Source organism: Amphibalanus amphitrite, unplaced genomic scaffold (assembly GCF_019059575.1).
Source record: "Amphibalanus amphitrite isolate SeventyFive unplaced genomic scaffold, NRLGWU_Aamphi_draft 000971F_arrow, whole genome shotgun sequence".
Classification (NCBI taxonomy): domain Eukaryota; kingdom Metazoa; phylum Arthropoda; class Thecostraca; order Balanomorpha; family Balanidae; genus Amphibalanus; species Amphibalanus amphitrite.
In genome coordinates this window covers 178,632-195,043 of record NW_024882465.1, presented here as the reverse complement: position 1 = coordinate 195,043, position 16,412 = coordinate 178,632, and the positions used below count along the sequence as shown (strand labels likewise).

At 51.5% G+C, this 16,412-nt stretch overlaps 1 protein-coding gene across 1 annotated transcript in view; it reads right to left on the bottom strand.

The window, feature by feature from the left end:
- Positions 1–791: 791 nt before the first annotated feature.
- LOC122368728 (transforming growth factor beta receptor type 3-like) overlaps positions 792–16,412 on the bottom strand; it is a 67,452-nt gene continuing 51,831 nt past the window's right edge. The window contains exons 12-20 of the mRNA XM_043342939.1: positions 12,394–12,498; positions 10,870–11,105; positions 7,138–7,314; positions 6,445–6,589; positions 5,837–6,012; positions 5,107–5,205; positions 4,485–4,605; positions 2,427–2,576; positions 792–1,408 (exon numbers count right to left, since the gene is read on the bottom strand). Coding sequence (XP_043198874.1) covers positions 1,221–1,408; positions 2,427–2,576; positions 4,485–4,605; positions 5,107–5,205; positions 5,837–6,012; positions 6,445–6,589; positions 7,138–7,314; positions 10,870–11,105; positions 12,394–12,498 — 1,397 coding nt within the window. The 3' untranslated portion in view covers positions 792–1,220. The remainder of the gene's footprint in view (positions 1,409–2,426; positions 2,577–4,484; positions 4,606–5,106; positions 5,206–5,836; positions 6,013–6,444; positions 6,590–7,137; positions 7,315–10,869; positions 11,106–12,393; positions 12,499–16,412) is intronic.

Genomic DNA, 16,412 nt, shown 5'->3' with positions numbered 1-16,412 from the left:
ACACAAACGCAGAACGAATAATGACTGACAGCCCCCGGTCCAACTTGTGGAGAACGCCCGCCGCGCAGATCGTCACATACAAGAAGACGTGAGCAAATCGCGATACCGAGCCAGCAGCGCAGCGCAGCGCGATAGCGGGAGGTAAACAGTCAACGCGCCCCTGGTTAGACGATAGGTAGGTAGGTGGTAGGATAGCATGGAAGCACCGTTCGCGCAGCGTCCGAGCGGTTAACTAGACACGGCGGTTCGCCCCTCCGACCTCCAGCCAGCTCGACCGAGATATGTGCATTCTAACTCCTCTCCAAGAGGGCGGCCGCTAGTTGAGCAGCACTTCCGATCCGGACCGTCCAGGGCACGGAGGGCACCAGGAGGGTCGCCGGAGGGCTCCTCCAGCCGAGCGCGGGATCGCGACAGGCCGCCGACATTCCCTCAGATATGGTCACCGATTACGTATGTGATTAATGGCATCATAGGCCCACCCGCCTACGGTCCCGGCTGAGACTGCCCACTAAAACGACCACCCACGGGCCGGCCAACTAAACTGTCCGTCCTCTAGCGGCGGCGCGCGGCCCTACTCTGCAGGGGGCGCCCCTCCCTCCGTCCCGTGCGACGGTACCCGTGTGGCTCGAGCGCCAGACCCCCGCGCCCCTAGTAACGACCGTGATTAAATCGCGTCGCGCACGGCCACTCCAGGTACTCAGTCTCACGTCCAACAACTCTACACAACGGCTCGCGTACTACCCACGCCACGCACGTGAAATGCACAAATACAACTGCGCGCTGATCTTCCCGACCGGCGCGGCTCCGGCGCAGAGCGGGAGCTCGGCACTCCGCATATGCATCTGGTCGCACACTAAGACCCCCCCCCCGCTAAACGGTCGCCCTCAGATACTGGGCGCTGCATTCTACGACCCCCTTCCTCCCCAGCCCACCTGCGGTGTGTCAGGCCCCACCCTCAGGTCACGTGATCAAGCTCACACATCGACAGGTGGTAAGTACTGCGTCCGGCCGCGTGGCGGCGCTAGAGTCGCTCCCCTGGAGCTCGCGCTGGCCGTACCCGGGTGCTCGGCCCGCCAGGCGCCAACGCCCCGACGCGAGGCGGCTCTCGCAATGACTGTGAATGGCAGAGAACAGATAGGAACAAACCAAACTTGCTGAGGTAACAACATTTGTACTGTGGATGTCTTGGGTGGAGCGCGGTGGAGCGCGGCCGGCGGCGGCTAGACCCCGACGGCCGGCGGCGCCGCGCGGCCCGCCAGGATGATGGGCGTCTGGGAGTTGGGCGTCGAGTTGGCCGACTGGCCACCGCCGCCGCCGCCGCCGCCGCCGCCCCCGCCAGCACTGCCGCCCACCGGCTCCAGACCGGGATTCTGCGGCACTGCCTGGAAGTGGTGCCGCTTCGTCGGACCTGCAACACGGGGGAGAGGGGGGGGGGGGGTGGTGGTCAGCCTCAGGGCGACAGGGGTATGCTTAGGGATCGAGGCAACGGGGATAGCGAGACAATAACATCAACAATAGGGCAGAATTGTAACTGAATGAATTGAATTGGTACCTAGGGCACAAAACGACGATGAGGGATGAAGCAACTAAGTTCTTTAATCCGCTAACACGAAACAACGATGTAGGTAATGACATACACCGTGCAGGGGCTAGTAATTCAGTTTCTATACCTGGCAACAGCCCAGGTGGATTTTGTCAAAAGTTCTTAATCCATGAGCAGAGCAGGCTCAAAGGAAAAGCCGACGTGGGACTAGGATCTCAGTCAGAAATGAATCATTCATCCTGACAGCATCTGTCAGCAGCCCAGAGAGATTTATACGTTAAAAATAGCCGACTCCGGCTAGACGTGTTCTCAGAATTTCAGTCATCATTCTGGCTAACTTCTCTGAATCAGCGATATCAGCCACCTAACGTAAATCGACGGCCGTGAGCGATAACGCTGGGCTCGCTGCTTAATGGCCATCTGGGTGGCATCAAAGTAATCCGATTAACTCCAATAAAAAGGCAGAGCTCAGAGCCTGCTGGAGTGCTCTCGTGACTGTTGATGCCATCACTGCTCTCTAAGTGTGGCACCCGCAGGGGAGTGTCAAGCACAGCAGGGAGCTATATTTTAGACGGGCCATCAGCGGTGACACACCTACCTACCGCAAAAGACCGACTCAGGTTATATAATTGGCACTCAGTTGGCTTTTTAGACATACTTACGGCCTATGACCGACACCAGTACCTACATACCTACTACCAAACGTCACATCTTACACAAGGACCGCGATAGAGCGAACCGACAAAACGTGATATTCTTCTTCTACATCGGAAAAACAGTTCAGATGTAAGAGCGTAGCGACGGTGCAACACCCGACCTCCCCTTTAGTAGTCTATACATCCAGGTAAAGACTAAGCACCATACCCCCGATCCCTCCACGTACCAATTTTGGTGTGTATGAGCCACACGCCTCCCATGAGCAGCACTCCCAGCAGAAAGGCTGCTATCCCGATACCGGCTACCGTCTCGTGCGACACCCCCATCGGAGGCAGCGGACGCCGACCGGCGGCGTCCCCGTCCCCGTCGCTGTCCGCTGTAACACACAGGGGTAAAGCACGTGTCAGTTGAGTCAGAGGTCAGAGGTGAGCATATCGGTAAATTACACCTGAAGCTGACAGTGGACCAGTCAGGGTTGTGCTTGACTCATGAGTCAAGTCAGAGATTTGACTCAACTCTGACTCAGATGAGTCAGGTTTGAGTCGAGTCGGATAAAATGTTGAGCTGTTGAGTTGAGTCAGAGTTGAGTCAGACCAAAATATTAAGATGTTGAGTTGAGTCAGAGTTGAGTCAGTAAAAAAAACTTTTGACATTGAGTTGAGTCAAAAACATTTAGAAACATGAGTTAGCTGACTCATCTTTCTAGAAACAATCTATACAAGCTTTTCATTCTCCCCCCGCTTAACAACTTAGGCCTGGCCCTGCTGCCGGATTTTTTTCACCCCCCCCCCCCCGTTCAACAACTTTTTTAGCTGAGTCAATTTTGAGTCAACACACTTGACTCAGCAAAAAAATTGAGTCAAGTTTGAGTCAACTCATATTTTCATTGAGCCGCTTGAGTCATGAGTCGAGTCAAGGGAAGAAATCAGCTCCTTGTTTGAGTCAGAGTTGAGTCAGGGCTTTCTGAAGTTGAATGATGAGTCGAGTCGGCAAATTTTTTTGAGTCGAGCACAACCCTGGGACCAGTCGTATATTTACTGGGAATATCGTTCTATGTAGAGGTGGGTGGATAATGGATATGATATAGCAAGGGGTGAGCTATGCAGACAGTCCATGCGCAAGAAGTTTATGCGTGTCGTAGATGGGACCAGACTCGGTGATAAGCAGCTACGCAGACCAAGCCAAGGTCGCAGCGTTGACGTGTACCATCACACAGTAATCCACGCATCGGGAACCTGGCCAAACACCTGCACCACAGCTGCACAGAGCTTTATTTCTCCCGAGCCAGGTGAGGCCAGGCGGCCAGGAACCGTCTCACTGGATAAGACTTGTAACACCGGTAGTACGGCTGCTCCCCGAACCTGCACGCCAGTGCTCTGTGTCGTCAGGGCAACTGGAGTACCTAAGCCACACGGCTCGGAGGAACTCACGCCACCATAAAACTTCTTGTGGTGGTCCTTAAGCCCGTGTCAGTGCGGTGTGAGAGAGAACCGGTAGACGGCTTCACCTGTTTTTAGCAAGCGTACGTGGGCGAATGCAGGGAAAAGCTGTTGCTAGCCGTTCTTGTTGCTAGCGAAATGATCCTATTGTCGGGATCATTGCAAAAGCAAGTCGAGCTGACGCAGATTCATCGAACTTTTCTCAGGAATCCCGCTCGTGACTATTAGCGTTCACATGTAGAGTGCATATAGCCGATAAAACTGCTGCTACCAGTTTTCGGTGACCAGCCTAAGTCATCAGCCAGTCAGCACGCTCGCTGCATGAATGCACAACAACGAAAACACAACATCCACACGGTTGTGCAAGGGTGGTCAATAGTAAACAAACGGGGCCGCGTCGCGAACTGCGGAGCTGTACACATAATCGCAAAATAAACAGCCCTCCAGCAGCTTGGCCGTATCATTCTCAATGCCTCACATACCTTGAGATACATCTCAGTGTGATAGATGATGTTTTGCGTTGGCTCGGGATAGTTATCTCAACTAGATGGCTTCGATGACCTGACAGCTGCTTTTCTATTGAACAAGTCTCCACGAACCTTGCCGAGATGATAGACTATATTTTGGAAATTGATGATCCTCAGTTTGGCTACTTGTCTGTATTCGATCCAGTAGACAGTGGTACTAAGATTGACCAAGGAAAGTATGCAGCAATAGTACGGCAGTCTAGTTAGCTTCCTTAGTCTCAAGGCGTCCTCTGACAGTGTCGACTGCCAAAGGGTCACGATTCAGTGACGCTGGTGGCCCAGACTCATGACGTCACAGCGCTTCCCCCAGCCACTAACCTGACAGTGATGTGAAGAAGGGTCCCTTGCTGATGACCTGTAGTCCGGAGGCCAGCCGCCGCCCTGAGGTCTGGGACGCTACACCGGCGGCCGAGCAGTGACCCACCGGGTCCTCAAGACACTGAGAACAGAAGATCAACTGTTAGAAAAGGAAGAAAGGGAAGAAAATAAGAGACGGATCCTTCATCATTTAATTGAGACGGATCATGTCATGGTCCCGCTCCAAAATCCTAGCCAAGTTCGTATGATGTCGCGATACGTTTTTCAGATCACTGAATGACTGGATGGTGCGGTTTTCTATGAACGATAGCCCCATACACTCTGTCTTGGCGCCGACACTGGCTAGGGTCCAGTTCAGCACTGGTCCCCATTTGTCGAACATAGCCCCGGCGGCAACCACAGCAGGATACCGCGGGCGACCCGACATTTAAAGAACTACCGCTCCCGAGAAATCACCCGTCCGCACATCATCGAAGTGATATTTTCAGTTCGCATCAGCTGCAAATCATAATGGACTTTCCATGTCGTCGGTCGGGCGGCGACTCTGTGCCGCAGCCGCGGTGCGCCGTCAGCACGACCCCGGTTAGTTCGCCGAGTGGCCGCGGGGCGGCGCTGCACTCACCTGCACAATGTGCTGCCGGGCCGGGGAGTCGGGGGTGGCGCAGACGCCGATCCGGCAGTGGAGGTAGTATGGTCCCAGGGCGGCGAACTCGCGGGTCACCTGCGGGCAAAAGGGGGAGTCAGGGGTAGGGTCGAGTCAGGTTAGCCTAACCGTGTCTCCCCGTCTCAGTTAGCGGTATCCGGATAACAGGGACAGGCTAGGCCATATCGCTCGCAAATAAGTTTCAGATCCCTTGAACAACAACCAAAGAAAATCTGGACTTCGCTGCCAGTTACAGTACAGAATGTAGCTAATGTTGCACCTTACCAGAAAATGTCTGAATAATAAGCCACGAATTCTCCTAAACATGCACAAAGTTCACGAGCAATGTGTTTTCCTCTCGAGCCTGAAGGACACTGGCTGTCACTTCCCTAACGGTCGAACTTAGTTGACTTCATTGCACTTGAAAATACCGACCTCCACCAAAGGCAAAGACCTTGAATATCCGTTGACCAAATTGCAAACGGTATTCGTGCAGTAAAAAACCCAGCGTAAGCCCTACAACCCGCATTCCGCAGAGGCCTTTAGGGATAACTACATTCATGTGTAGCATGCACTGTCTTTTTTTCGCCGTAGTCTAAAAATTTTTGCACAATTACTCGGCGTGTTTTCGTGCCGCCCGTAGCGGCCGAAGCCGATGGCCGGTGAGCGATGCCCTGTGGTCGAAGTGCGGTGCCCTGTGGACTCTCACCTGGACCCTGTAGACAGCCGCCGGGGAGGAGGTGTCGCGACCCGTCAGACGGGTCACCGTCGAGCGGGCCGGACACGCGCCGTCCACCAGGGTTACCTGAGCGGAGGCGGCCGCAGAGGCCGGCGAGGCCGCCCCGCTCGCCCAACACTGCTCCGCCACCGGTACCAGGTACGGCGCTGAGGAGACCAGTCAGGTCAGGTCAGGTCAGGTCAGGTCAGGTCAGGTCAGGAGAACAGCTCAGGTCAAGTCGGTATGACGAAATGGGGGAGAGACAGGTCAGGCTAATTCGTCTAGATAAGCCATTGCCCGGTCTGCAAGAAAACATTATGGAGTTATCGGCGTAGCGCATTACTTGGATTTACAGCGCCAGTGTAGGCATTTTATAACGTGCAGATACGCTGCACCAACAGCAAAAATCACATTCTAACAACAGAAATCGTGGCTTGAAAACCCATATCGAGGTAACCAACAATAAAAAGGAAACTCGTTAAGCAGCTCATTATTAAACATAGCGCAAGCAGTTCAGGAAAATCCGAACCACCTGTCACGAAACAACGGTATTCAGATCAGTCCAATGCACGCGCCTGGATCACGACTTGTTCACTCACCCATGAAGAGGGTGGCCCTGATGTAGACGGTCTCGGAGACGGCCACCTGAACGTTGGGCTCGACGGGCCGGGCGAACTGCGGGTCGCTCGCCAGCTCCAGGTCGTACATGGTTGCGCCCACCTCGTCAATGTCCAGAGTGACGTCCTGTAAGAACGCGGAGCTGCTGACGTCACTGGAGGAACGAGGATACACGGAGCGAGCGGACCGGCACGGGCGGCGACCTTGTCGGACTAAAACACGAGCTGTGGGGTACAGTGGCATACCGCAAACTCAGTGACATACCGGATGCATAAATAGCGATGTAGTGGATGCATGCCCAGCGATTTTGTGGATGCACAGAGAGTGCTGAACGGCACACTATGCATGGCACGATAGGTATGTGACTGAGGCAGTCAGCCGCTGACGTCACAGGTCACGTCAAGACGGGTCAAAATATTTCCGCTACCCTCTGTGACTTTGCGACGAGCCAGTTTGGATTGTCAGGGAGTGCCGACCGAAAGTATTCGGTATTTCTAACCACTTTCCAGTAATGTCATCTTATTATCATTTATCAATGCCCTTTACATAACTCGTTGCTAGTTTAGCGAACAAGGTAGTTCAAAATGAATGCGTATGACAAAACAGTACCAATAATAAAATAGCCGTACACGCTCTGGCAGGTCTCGTTGGACCCCCGCTGAAGGCGCTCGCACCTGGTCGTCGTTGGGCTGCTCTGCCTGCGGCGGTATGCAGCTAAGCGGCACCGAGCCTCCACTGGTCCGCTGTGGCCTCGGCCAGGAGCTGAGGGAGCCATCACCGCCGCCAATCCCGGCTCCGGAGCCCTCGAAATCCTCGTCATCCTCCGGCAGAGGGGCCGCCACGAAATGGACCTGAAACGGAGACCGGAGAGTCAGAGAATGAGTCATAGTCGGACCGCAGAGTCAGAGAGTGAGTCATAGTCGGGCCGCAGAGTCAGAGAACGAGTCATAGTCGGGACGGAGTGGGAGCACAGCGAACTAAGCCTGCACTGAGTTACGACTTTTAGAGCAGGCTGAAGATCACAGCCTTGAGCCTTGACGGTTCAGTTGCTAGTGTTATATCTTTTTGAGACAGTGTGTAACATCGTCATGCTCTGTCGTTTTCATACCCAAAAAGGGTAGGTATGTAGATTTATAAGGCATATTGCTGTGTACAAAGGCAGAACGTTGACACGAAATCCCTTGTTAATCTAATGTTTTTGAGTTCAGAAGGAACAGCCCAATATCACACGTCGTGCTCCCGACCGGCAGCAGCTCGTCACTACCAGGTGGATTGCCTCAGTCACTGTGTAGTACTCCGAAAGTGCGGCCATTACGCGGCTCCGAGCGCCGTGCACGCCCGCTCCCGTAATAGCTGTGAGAAAATAGCCGCTAATGCCGTAAGTGCCTTATTGACAGCGTGGGAAGACAGCGTAGGTATTTCTGGGAAAACCGGTAGAATGCCATTAGCGTCCAGAATCCGATAGATGCACGCTGCCAACCTAATGCTCCGTATCAACTGCCGGATCTACTGTTACATAGCAGCACCTGTCGATGCCGAGACGGCATGAAGCTATCAGGCAAAGATTCAGGGAGAAATGAAAGGCTGTACATTCGTGTTGATAGGTTTGCAATGAATGCTTAGGACAGAGTGTTGGTTATTTGAGGCTGTGTAAGAGCTTATGAACCCACAGCTGGAATGTGCAAACGTTTGCAGCTGTGGATGCCTATATTTAGCCGGGGCCTATGGCGTTTACTCTGAGAATATCGTGGCTTTCGGACGTTACCTTCACTGCGCCTCGGAGCAGGTAGGTGCTGTACAGATGAACGACATTTTAATGCTCACATATACCATCATGGAGAAAGTGCAACGCCGGGAATAAGCGGCATGCAAAATATGTCTCGTCAAATTAAGCAAATACAAGTACCTACCGAAACGAAGCATCGGTTCGGTAAGGCACGAGTAGAGTTCAATTTGCAGAACTATTGCCCCGCATTCCACCCAAGCTGAGACCGCTATCCGCCGCTGTACTCGTATTTCCGCATTTTCCCCATAAGTCCATTGGGACACATCGGATAGGCACCGTTACAGCACTACTGCAGTACTGCACTCGGACCAGCCCAGAGAGGTCACCACTGGCACACTGCACGGCGACGGGCACCGAGCCTGTCGACCGCGTGTCTCGCGACCCTCACACATCACAATGCGTCAGCTCCGTGTCTGGCCGTCCCGTTCAGCCAGCCTCCGCTATGTTAACAAGGCTACCAATCACTAGCGCCCGAGAAACACCGCCAGGCTAGAGCACAGCCCAGAGGGAGATGCAAAAATAGCACTCTAAAATAACTAATATTTCCAATTGTTATGTAACTTCTAACTAGTGGTAAAGGGAAGGGATGCAAAACTTCTGGCATCTTCCTTACCCAGAAGCCAAAATCACGGCGTAACTCGTCTTATTTGACTTGTCTCATTGTTCTTTCCGCCTTTCCGGTTCAACGAGCTTATTCCCGGCGTAGGCTCCTCATAAGGAAGCACACTACACTGCCAGAGCAAATTGTAGAGCACTACGCAGGACATTGCAACTTCGCAAAAGTACGCGGAAGACAAACGCACCTCTCCCGGGGGCTAAAGGTCACGTGGCGGGCGCCTGCCGTCCGCGGCCGATCACGTGGCCGGCAGTGCGTTGCCCCTCTGCGCGCCGATCTGATGTCAGCTCAGGGTACAGAGTGCACCTCTGGACCATGTCACACTAAGTGCTCGGCGCGGCACTAACATCGATACGCCCTCTGTGTCAAAACACCGATCGGCAAACATTTCAATCATCGCACGGCATGTTTATCGATACGTTCTGCGAAACGTGCGCTCAAGTGACTGAGCGAAAATGGCTCTCTGCTGCAAAAAGACAGCATGAGTGGCCCGATCAACCGATTCGAGGACATAACTCATCAGCTGACAAAATGGAATTTATCTGTCCAGTGCTGCCCTGGAACGAATGAGTCATCTATACCAAATACTGAATGGACTTATCCTCGAAGAACAAAACAATGTAACTTTGCTCTGTAATTATCACTGGAAACTATTACCTGGCTGTTTCTTGTCGTACGCTGATGTATAAACCGTGTTTTGCTGTCAATTAAATAAACAAACCGACACCGTTCCTAACGATGTTTTGCTGCCACGACAATATTTTCACCGTGTACCCAATGAACCCGACAGACTGAATCAGATTTCACTTTTATTGGCTGATATGTCGAATAAATCCCCGTCTGAGAAATCCAGTCATGCATGCGATAGCAGAATTTGGGTAGCTACGTTATATATTTCTTCGACGATACCCAATACACATCAATTATTACAAACAAAGGCCTGACTACACTATGCGTTTCCGGGCGTTTCCGGGTTTTTGCGGGTTTGCGGTTTTTGCGTAACATCGTTCTAGAAAAATAAACGATATTACGTTTTTGTGATGTTTTTTATCTTGCATTTTAGTTAATATAAGAGTTATGTTAACTTCTTATGTAACTAATGTAAAAGTTATATAATTTATAACTTTTTCTAGAACGATATTACGCAAAAAACGCAAACCCACAAAAAACGCACGCAAAAAAAAAACGCGTAGTGTAGCCATGCCTTTACGGGATGAACCTTCATTCTGCAATGCTGCATCCAAAGTATACCGACTATATCTACACTGCACAAAAAGGACATGCTCTGTCCGTTCAGTTCTATCACATCTCACATTCGCCGTGGCATCCCCGCTCATCAGCCATGTGACACGTGTCATACCCGTCACACGTGTCACACGTGTCATACGTGTCACAAGTGTCACCGTGTCCACGTGTCAGCAGCCGGCATATGCCGCGTCTAATGCTAATGATATCAGCCACCGGGTTGCCGTAAATAGACAGCGTTGCACTCGATTTATATAGCTCGGCCCGATCGGACGGGCATCCGTTTGCAGGCCATCAATTTTACAGTAAGTATATTTGAAACAGTGTCATTGACACATAGGCTTGACGTCGTAGCCGTAACTGGGAGAGAAATGATTGCGCTTCTTATCCCAACACAATACTTCTTTCGCACAATCCACATTTCCTTTCATTACCTATCTGGCGTGAGTTGCTGAGTAGTTCTGAAACAACATAGCATGACTAGGAGCTTAAGGATAGAGACGAGCTCCAAATGATTTAAGAAATACTAAGCCTAATTTTGAAAATTATCCGTTCATGAAACAGAAAATCATCTTCTGCACGGATATGCCTTGATCTCATTGAGTTGTAACCCTTGAGGGCTGCCGCCTGCCAACGTCAGCACGTATTACGACCATGCTGATCCTCCAGCTGTAGGTCCTAAGTATCATACATGAATCCTATTACCCCTAACTCCTTCCGCCCCTGTATCTTACTTCTGCATTCCTGTGTGTCACGTACCGTGTTAAAGTACTCGGTGGCTCCGCTCCTGTCGCGGCGCTGGCCGGTACCGCACTCTGTCAGGGGCCCGCTGACCACCAGATGCGTGCCGTTCCGGTGTGAGTAGCAGCCCCAGTCGTCCAGGTGCAGGAGACTCACAGAGACGGCATCCGCGTCAGACGACGGGACGGCCACCGTCAGACGGCCGCCCGCGCAGGAGACGGACACGGAGCGCCGCAGCTGGCCAGACGCCGAGCCTGTGTGGGACAGGAGACGCACTCGTCAGACAAGGAGACGGAGGAGACATAAACAAAGACAGAGACAGAGACAGGAGACGGAGACGGGGCGACGCAGCTGACCGGGCGCCGCGCCTACGCAGAACTGACCAATCCTTGTGGGTAGGTACAGAAATATGAGACAGAGACATAGACAGAGGCAGAGACAAGCGAAATAAGAGGAGACATGGACGGAGACAGACAGCAATGGTTCTGCCCAAGCTGACCGGAAACATAGAGGAGAGGGACTGGCATATTTCTCGGAACAAATCACCGTTTAGCACTTTAGACACACAAGAAATAGAGCAATATAATTAAACGCGCAACAATATGCTATTGCCGTCTACCTTGTCGCCGTAGGTACGCCAGTTTAACCTATCTGCAGATGTTACAGGCGATTTTCCTGGACCACCCAGCTGAGCGCACAGCCTGACTAATCCTTCCGCCACCCCGCACCGCCCCAGGTGTGCTCACTGTCAGACGCTCGCTGGCCATATCTCCCGTATTAAGTCACAACAGCGAGTTAATTAATTAAACAAACAGCCACACTGGCGATCTAACTCAGCGTCTCCCGCGGACATCCTCGTCACAGCTGTGTTGCATACGGCTCGGTGGCCTCCGGCGGCGGGCCACGAGGTGCGCACCAGCCTCTGGTGGTGGGGCCCCGCAGGTTATCAGTCCCAGCTGACTGCGGGGAGCGATGTAGATACTGTACGGAGTCTCGGTGAACGGCCGGGCTTTGTGTGCCACCGAATATCACAAACGAGCCCCGAGTGCAAGGCAAACACTGCACCGATTGCCGTGTAGTTTTAGCACACTGTCGAACCGGCCCAGATCTTTGAGAGGGTACGACGGTGAGCTGCACTAGTAATCTTGAGCTCACTCTGTCCAGCTGTTCGTCGACCGTCGCAAACGACAGTACCAAGCCGTCGTGAGCGATACAGTCAGCCGCTGGAGTGTCTGACCGGGAGCCGGGAGGGAACAGAGGTCCGCCTTCTGTGCAGACACCACCCGGGTCCCAGACAGTGATGCAACAGACTCAATGAGTGCAAGGTTCCAGACGGAGTAAACCACCACACCGAGGCTGCAAAACACCTCCCGTAGAGACACTGAGCTAAGCCGACGCCTGCTAACGTTTTAGGGCACGGTGAAAAATTGACCGAAACTTCTTTAGTAGCCGCACGAGACGGAGTGTGAGGAAAAATGAGACCTGCCGCTTTGTTGGGTTGTTTTATTTTTGACATTTTGGGTGAGATTGACACGCTCTTACCTGCGCCGTCGCCAGGCGGAGGGTGAGAAGCGTCCGAAACTGGTGCCTCGCGGAGCGGCACTCGAGAGGCATCGTCCGCCGGCAGGATTTCGGACAGCTTGTCATCTGAGGGACAGAACACACAGGTCAGGTCTGAGGTCACAGGTCACCATGGGTCACCTGAGAAGGCACTGGGAGCGCAGAGAGGCGGCTGACAACTGTTGAATGTTAGCTTAAAACGGCTACAAAGTAAGTTACTGACCGGCACATCATGCTACAAATCGGGACATAGCCGGACAGTGGATGTGCCCATGGCGACACACACATCTACAAATGGTCCAAGTTGTCATAGAAACATGGCGATACACACGATGGGGCCACGGCGACCATAGCGACCGTTTTCACAGCGTACGCCGCATCTGCCGAACATTAATCATCGCCTGCCCGACTTCCAAAAGGCGTGACGCTTGAAACTGTGAACGTCAAAGAACATGTCATGCAAAACAGCTGATGGAATCTTCGGTCTTAGGCTCAGCAACAGGATGGTGTGAATTATGTCCACATTCTTGTTTATCGTTCTACAAGTGGCAGAGCTGAAACGAACATAAAATTCTCGATTTTCTCGCATAAACCACGTCCTGAGTGGCGGGGAGCGCGGCTCGCAGCGGCCCGCCATGCTGCTCCTATCTCTCCACACATCGCGCCGAGCCATTAAACAAACGCAGCGGTCTCTGAGCAGCCGTCCGGCGGCAGCTGGCCGCCGGCCGTAGCGCCGTACCGCCGTGCTGGCCCGAGTGGCGGCCGACGGACGGAGCTGTAAATATAGGGCCACGTGGTCGGCCCGAGCGGCCCGCCCGCCCCGGCCGAGTGGAAGGTGACGGACAGGAACAGCGGCGACCGGGGAGCGGTGGGGAACGCGCTGTGGTAACAGTTGTCCGGGGCGTATCAGAGACGTGCTCCAACGCGTGAAGAGCGTGAGTGATAGGCACTTTGTCCCTCAAGTATAAGCATTACGCCGTCCACACGAATACGACGCAGAACACTATGGAAATCACAGGGACTGTTTTAGTGATTGGAATAAAAGTTACGACTCACATACCATCAGCAGATGCAAAATTCCACGCCGTACCACCACAGCCCCCGAAACACGGCCTGATTAATTTGGCACGCAATCTTCCATGCATACTGCTTCGTGACGCGTTTGAAAAAGGTAAACAGATCCGCAATCCGTACACTTCTGACGCAGGTATGCAGAGTGTAGATTGTAGGTACAATGAATGTACCCAAATGATACATCCCTAGGCGCCTGTCTTGACTAATCATATCAGACGTTGCAAGTAAGGTCAACCGTGTTTTGCTCGCCTTTTTATCAAGATTGTCCCATATCAAATGTTTCAGTCCAAGTCCGCACAATCAGGACCGTGCGAGCCGAGCTCATATTTGAGTCGCTGGCACCTATCGCTGCGGTTCCCAGATGGGTTTTAGTCCCGGTTCCAAAGATTCCCTTCGTCAATGGCTCTTTTCATCGGTAGTTCATGTATATGAACTGTCGGTTTCGTCCACTTCTCATTCCTATGTCAGATTCACCGTCGATCGCTATCACAGTGTCGATCTTGTCCAGTGTCGCCGCCCCTTCTTGTCAGGTCCGTCCCCTGTCGTCGTTCCCCTGTGGAACTCCCGGTTGGCACGGCCCGCCGCTCCGGTCCGTGCAACTGCACCACTTTGTTAATAAAATAAACAAATAGCTGGCTGCATTATGAGCGTTTTCGGCAAGGAAAACGGGACCAGCTAGTTGTGCTGATATACCATCTAATGAACATTTAATTACATTTCATGTCCCGTTTCAAGCGTGTTACATGTATAATCTCCACAGTTAACATTGACATGATAAATTAACTCGATTCATTCTGCGGGACATCTATTATGCAAATGAGCGGTGCTCACATAAATAGACCAGTAACCACAGCCCCGCAACTACGCCGTGTATCACTTTCCACAATGTTGAGTAGCGTGAAACGGCCCATCACCTAAATATATAATTCATAATTATAGTCTTACACCACTTGCAACGCGCAAATGGTCAATCGCTGCTGCTCATGTCATGATGTAGGTTTTATCGTTAGGCAAACATGAAGCCGTCAATACCGACAAAGATTTCAGGGCCTCTGAAAAGTACCAATTCGTAGAGATTGCTGTAAGTCAGCCGCTTACCATTATACATAGTAAGCGACTGTAGAGTGTAGAAGCGACTGTAGGTATACCTATAGCAAGTAGTTTCAGCAAAGAATAATCATTTTTACAATATCTTGTGCTGCAAGTTTTCATCCTGCGGTATTCTTGTTTTAAAGGCCAAGACAGATCGAGGACACCAAATCAAGCCGTTTCATTCGGTTTCCCTTTAAAAGTCAATTCATTGAAATGTCCCGCTCGCAGAATCACGATGAGAAAGCAGATGGCACCGTTCGACCTGAATATTGTGGATGGTCGTCAGGTAGCCAATCTCCAGAGTGTCACAATGGTAAATCCTAATATGGCTTATCTACTCGGTCTTCATTCAAAGAAAGAGACGCCGCCCCTGTCACATTCGAGGTGAGTTATTAGCTACAAAGTACGACATGGTCGACACACTAAAATTTCCATCCAACCTTTCAGAGCGAGTCCATATCATAAGAGCCCACAGAATCTAGCTCTATGGTTTTCCAGAAACAAAAACACCACCACCGCAGTTTCACGCGGCATATCTGACTGAGAAATAATTCACTTAACCCGCGCCCCGTAGGTGGAGGGCGCGGTGGACCCTAACCCGTTGGTGGACCCTACCACCCGTAGGGGGAGGGCGTTTCGGCCCCCCCCCCCAAGATCTCGGAAATTTACCGGCCGATTTTCAAAATTCAAACGGCGTTCGATAGCCCTACGGGGAACTACCTCGTGACCAAATTTCCTTGACCTAGGTTAAACCGATGACGTCACAGGTCAGGTCAAAGGTCGGATTTTCACCGTTCGCAGGCATTTCAAGAAATGTGTTGTGAAATCGAGTAAATTGGTAAGTTATTGAAAACCATCGATGGTACATTGTTCGTCAAACACATACTTTGCTATCTGAGGTCACTGATACCAGGTCAATTCACAGAGGTCAGGTCACTGGGGGGGGGGGGTCACAATATGAAAGTGTCGTGTGATACATGTTTTATGATCCATTTTACATGACAAATGCGATTAGGTGAGTCAGGCAGTCTTTGGGGCCAGCTTAGGTCACGTTTTGGTGAAGGTCAGGTCAAGGTAAGGTCAAATTAGGTCAAATTTCGAAGTTGATATTTTTGCATAAAATGGGTATCGATTCGATGCAGCTCGTCATGGGGAGTCTAATGGTGGTCTTTGTTTTTCCCTACGTGGTCTGAAGTTGCAAAAAATTGAGTTTGAAAATTTGACGTCATTTTTGAACAGTTTTTTTTTTCGCTATAACTTGGCCAAAAAACGAGACATCGATCTGAAATTTGGTATGTAGATAGAAGACGATGGGTACTATCACATATATTCCTGTTTTTCGAAACTCAAAAAACTTTTTGGATTTTTTGGCTAATATAGAAAAAATACTGTTATGCTTTTTGGGGGTCAAAACTCAAAAATTTCAAAAATCCGAGATAGCAGTTTTGCAGCCCATTCAATTTTACACCTTTTATGTCTTATCATTTTTTTTTTTGTATCTTAAAAGCTGTAGGCCTGATAGCTCTTCTCGCGAAGGTCCTTTTTCGGTCGAAAATGGCAGAGCATGACGTCATTCTGACGTCATTTGTGGCCAACCTATCATAGTTTCTGGAAAAAATTGGTCACAATGTGTAAAATTGATGCCCGGAGGGGTACTGAAAGTTTGGTGGCGCTATTTCCAGCCGTTTAGGAGATATCGACGGAAAAGGACAGGGGGGCCGCTTCGGACCCCCCCCCCCCCCACGGGGCGCAGGTTAATTCTTGTCAACGTTATGTCGCCAAACTTAAAAAATAACAGGTGAGCTATCCTTACATAGTCTAGGGTTGTTCAAAAA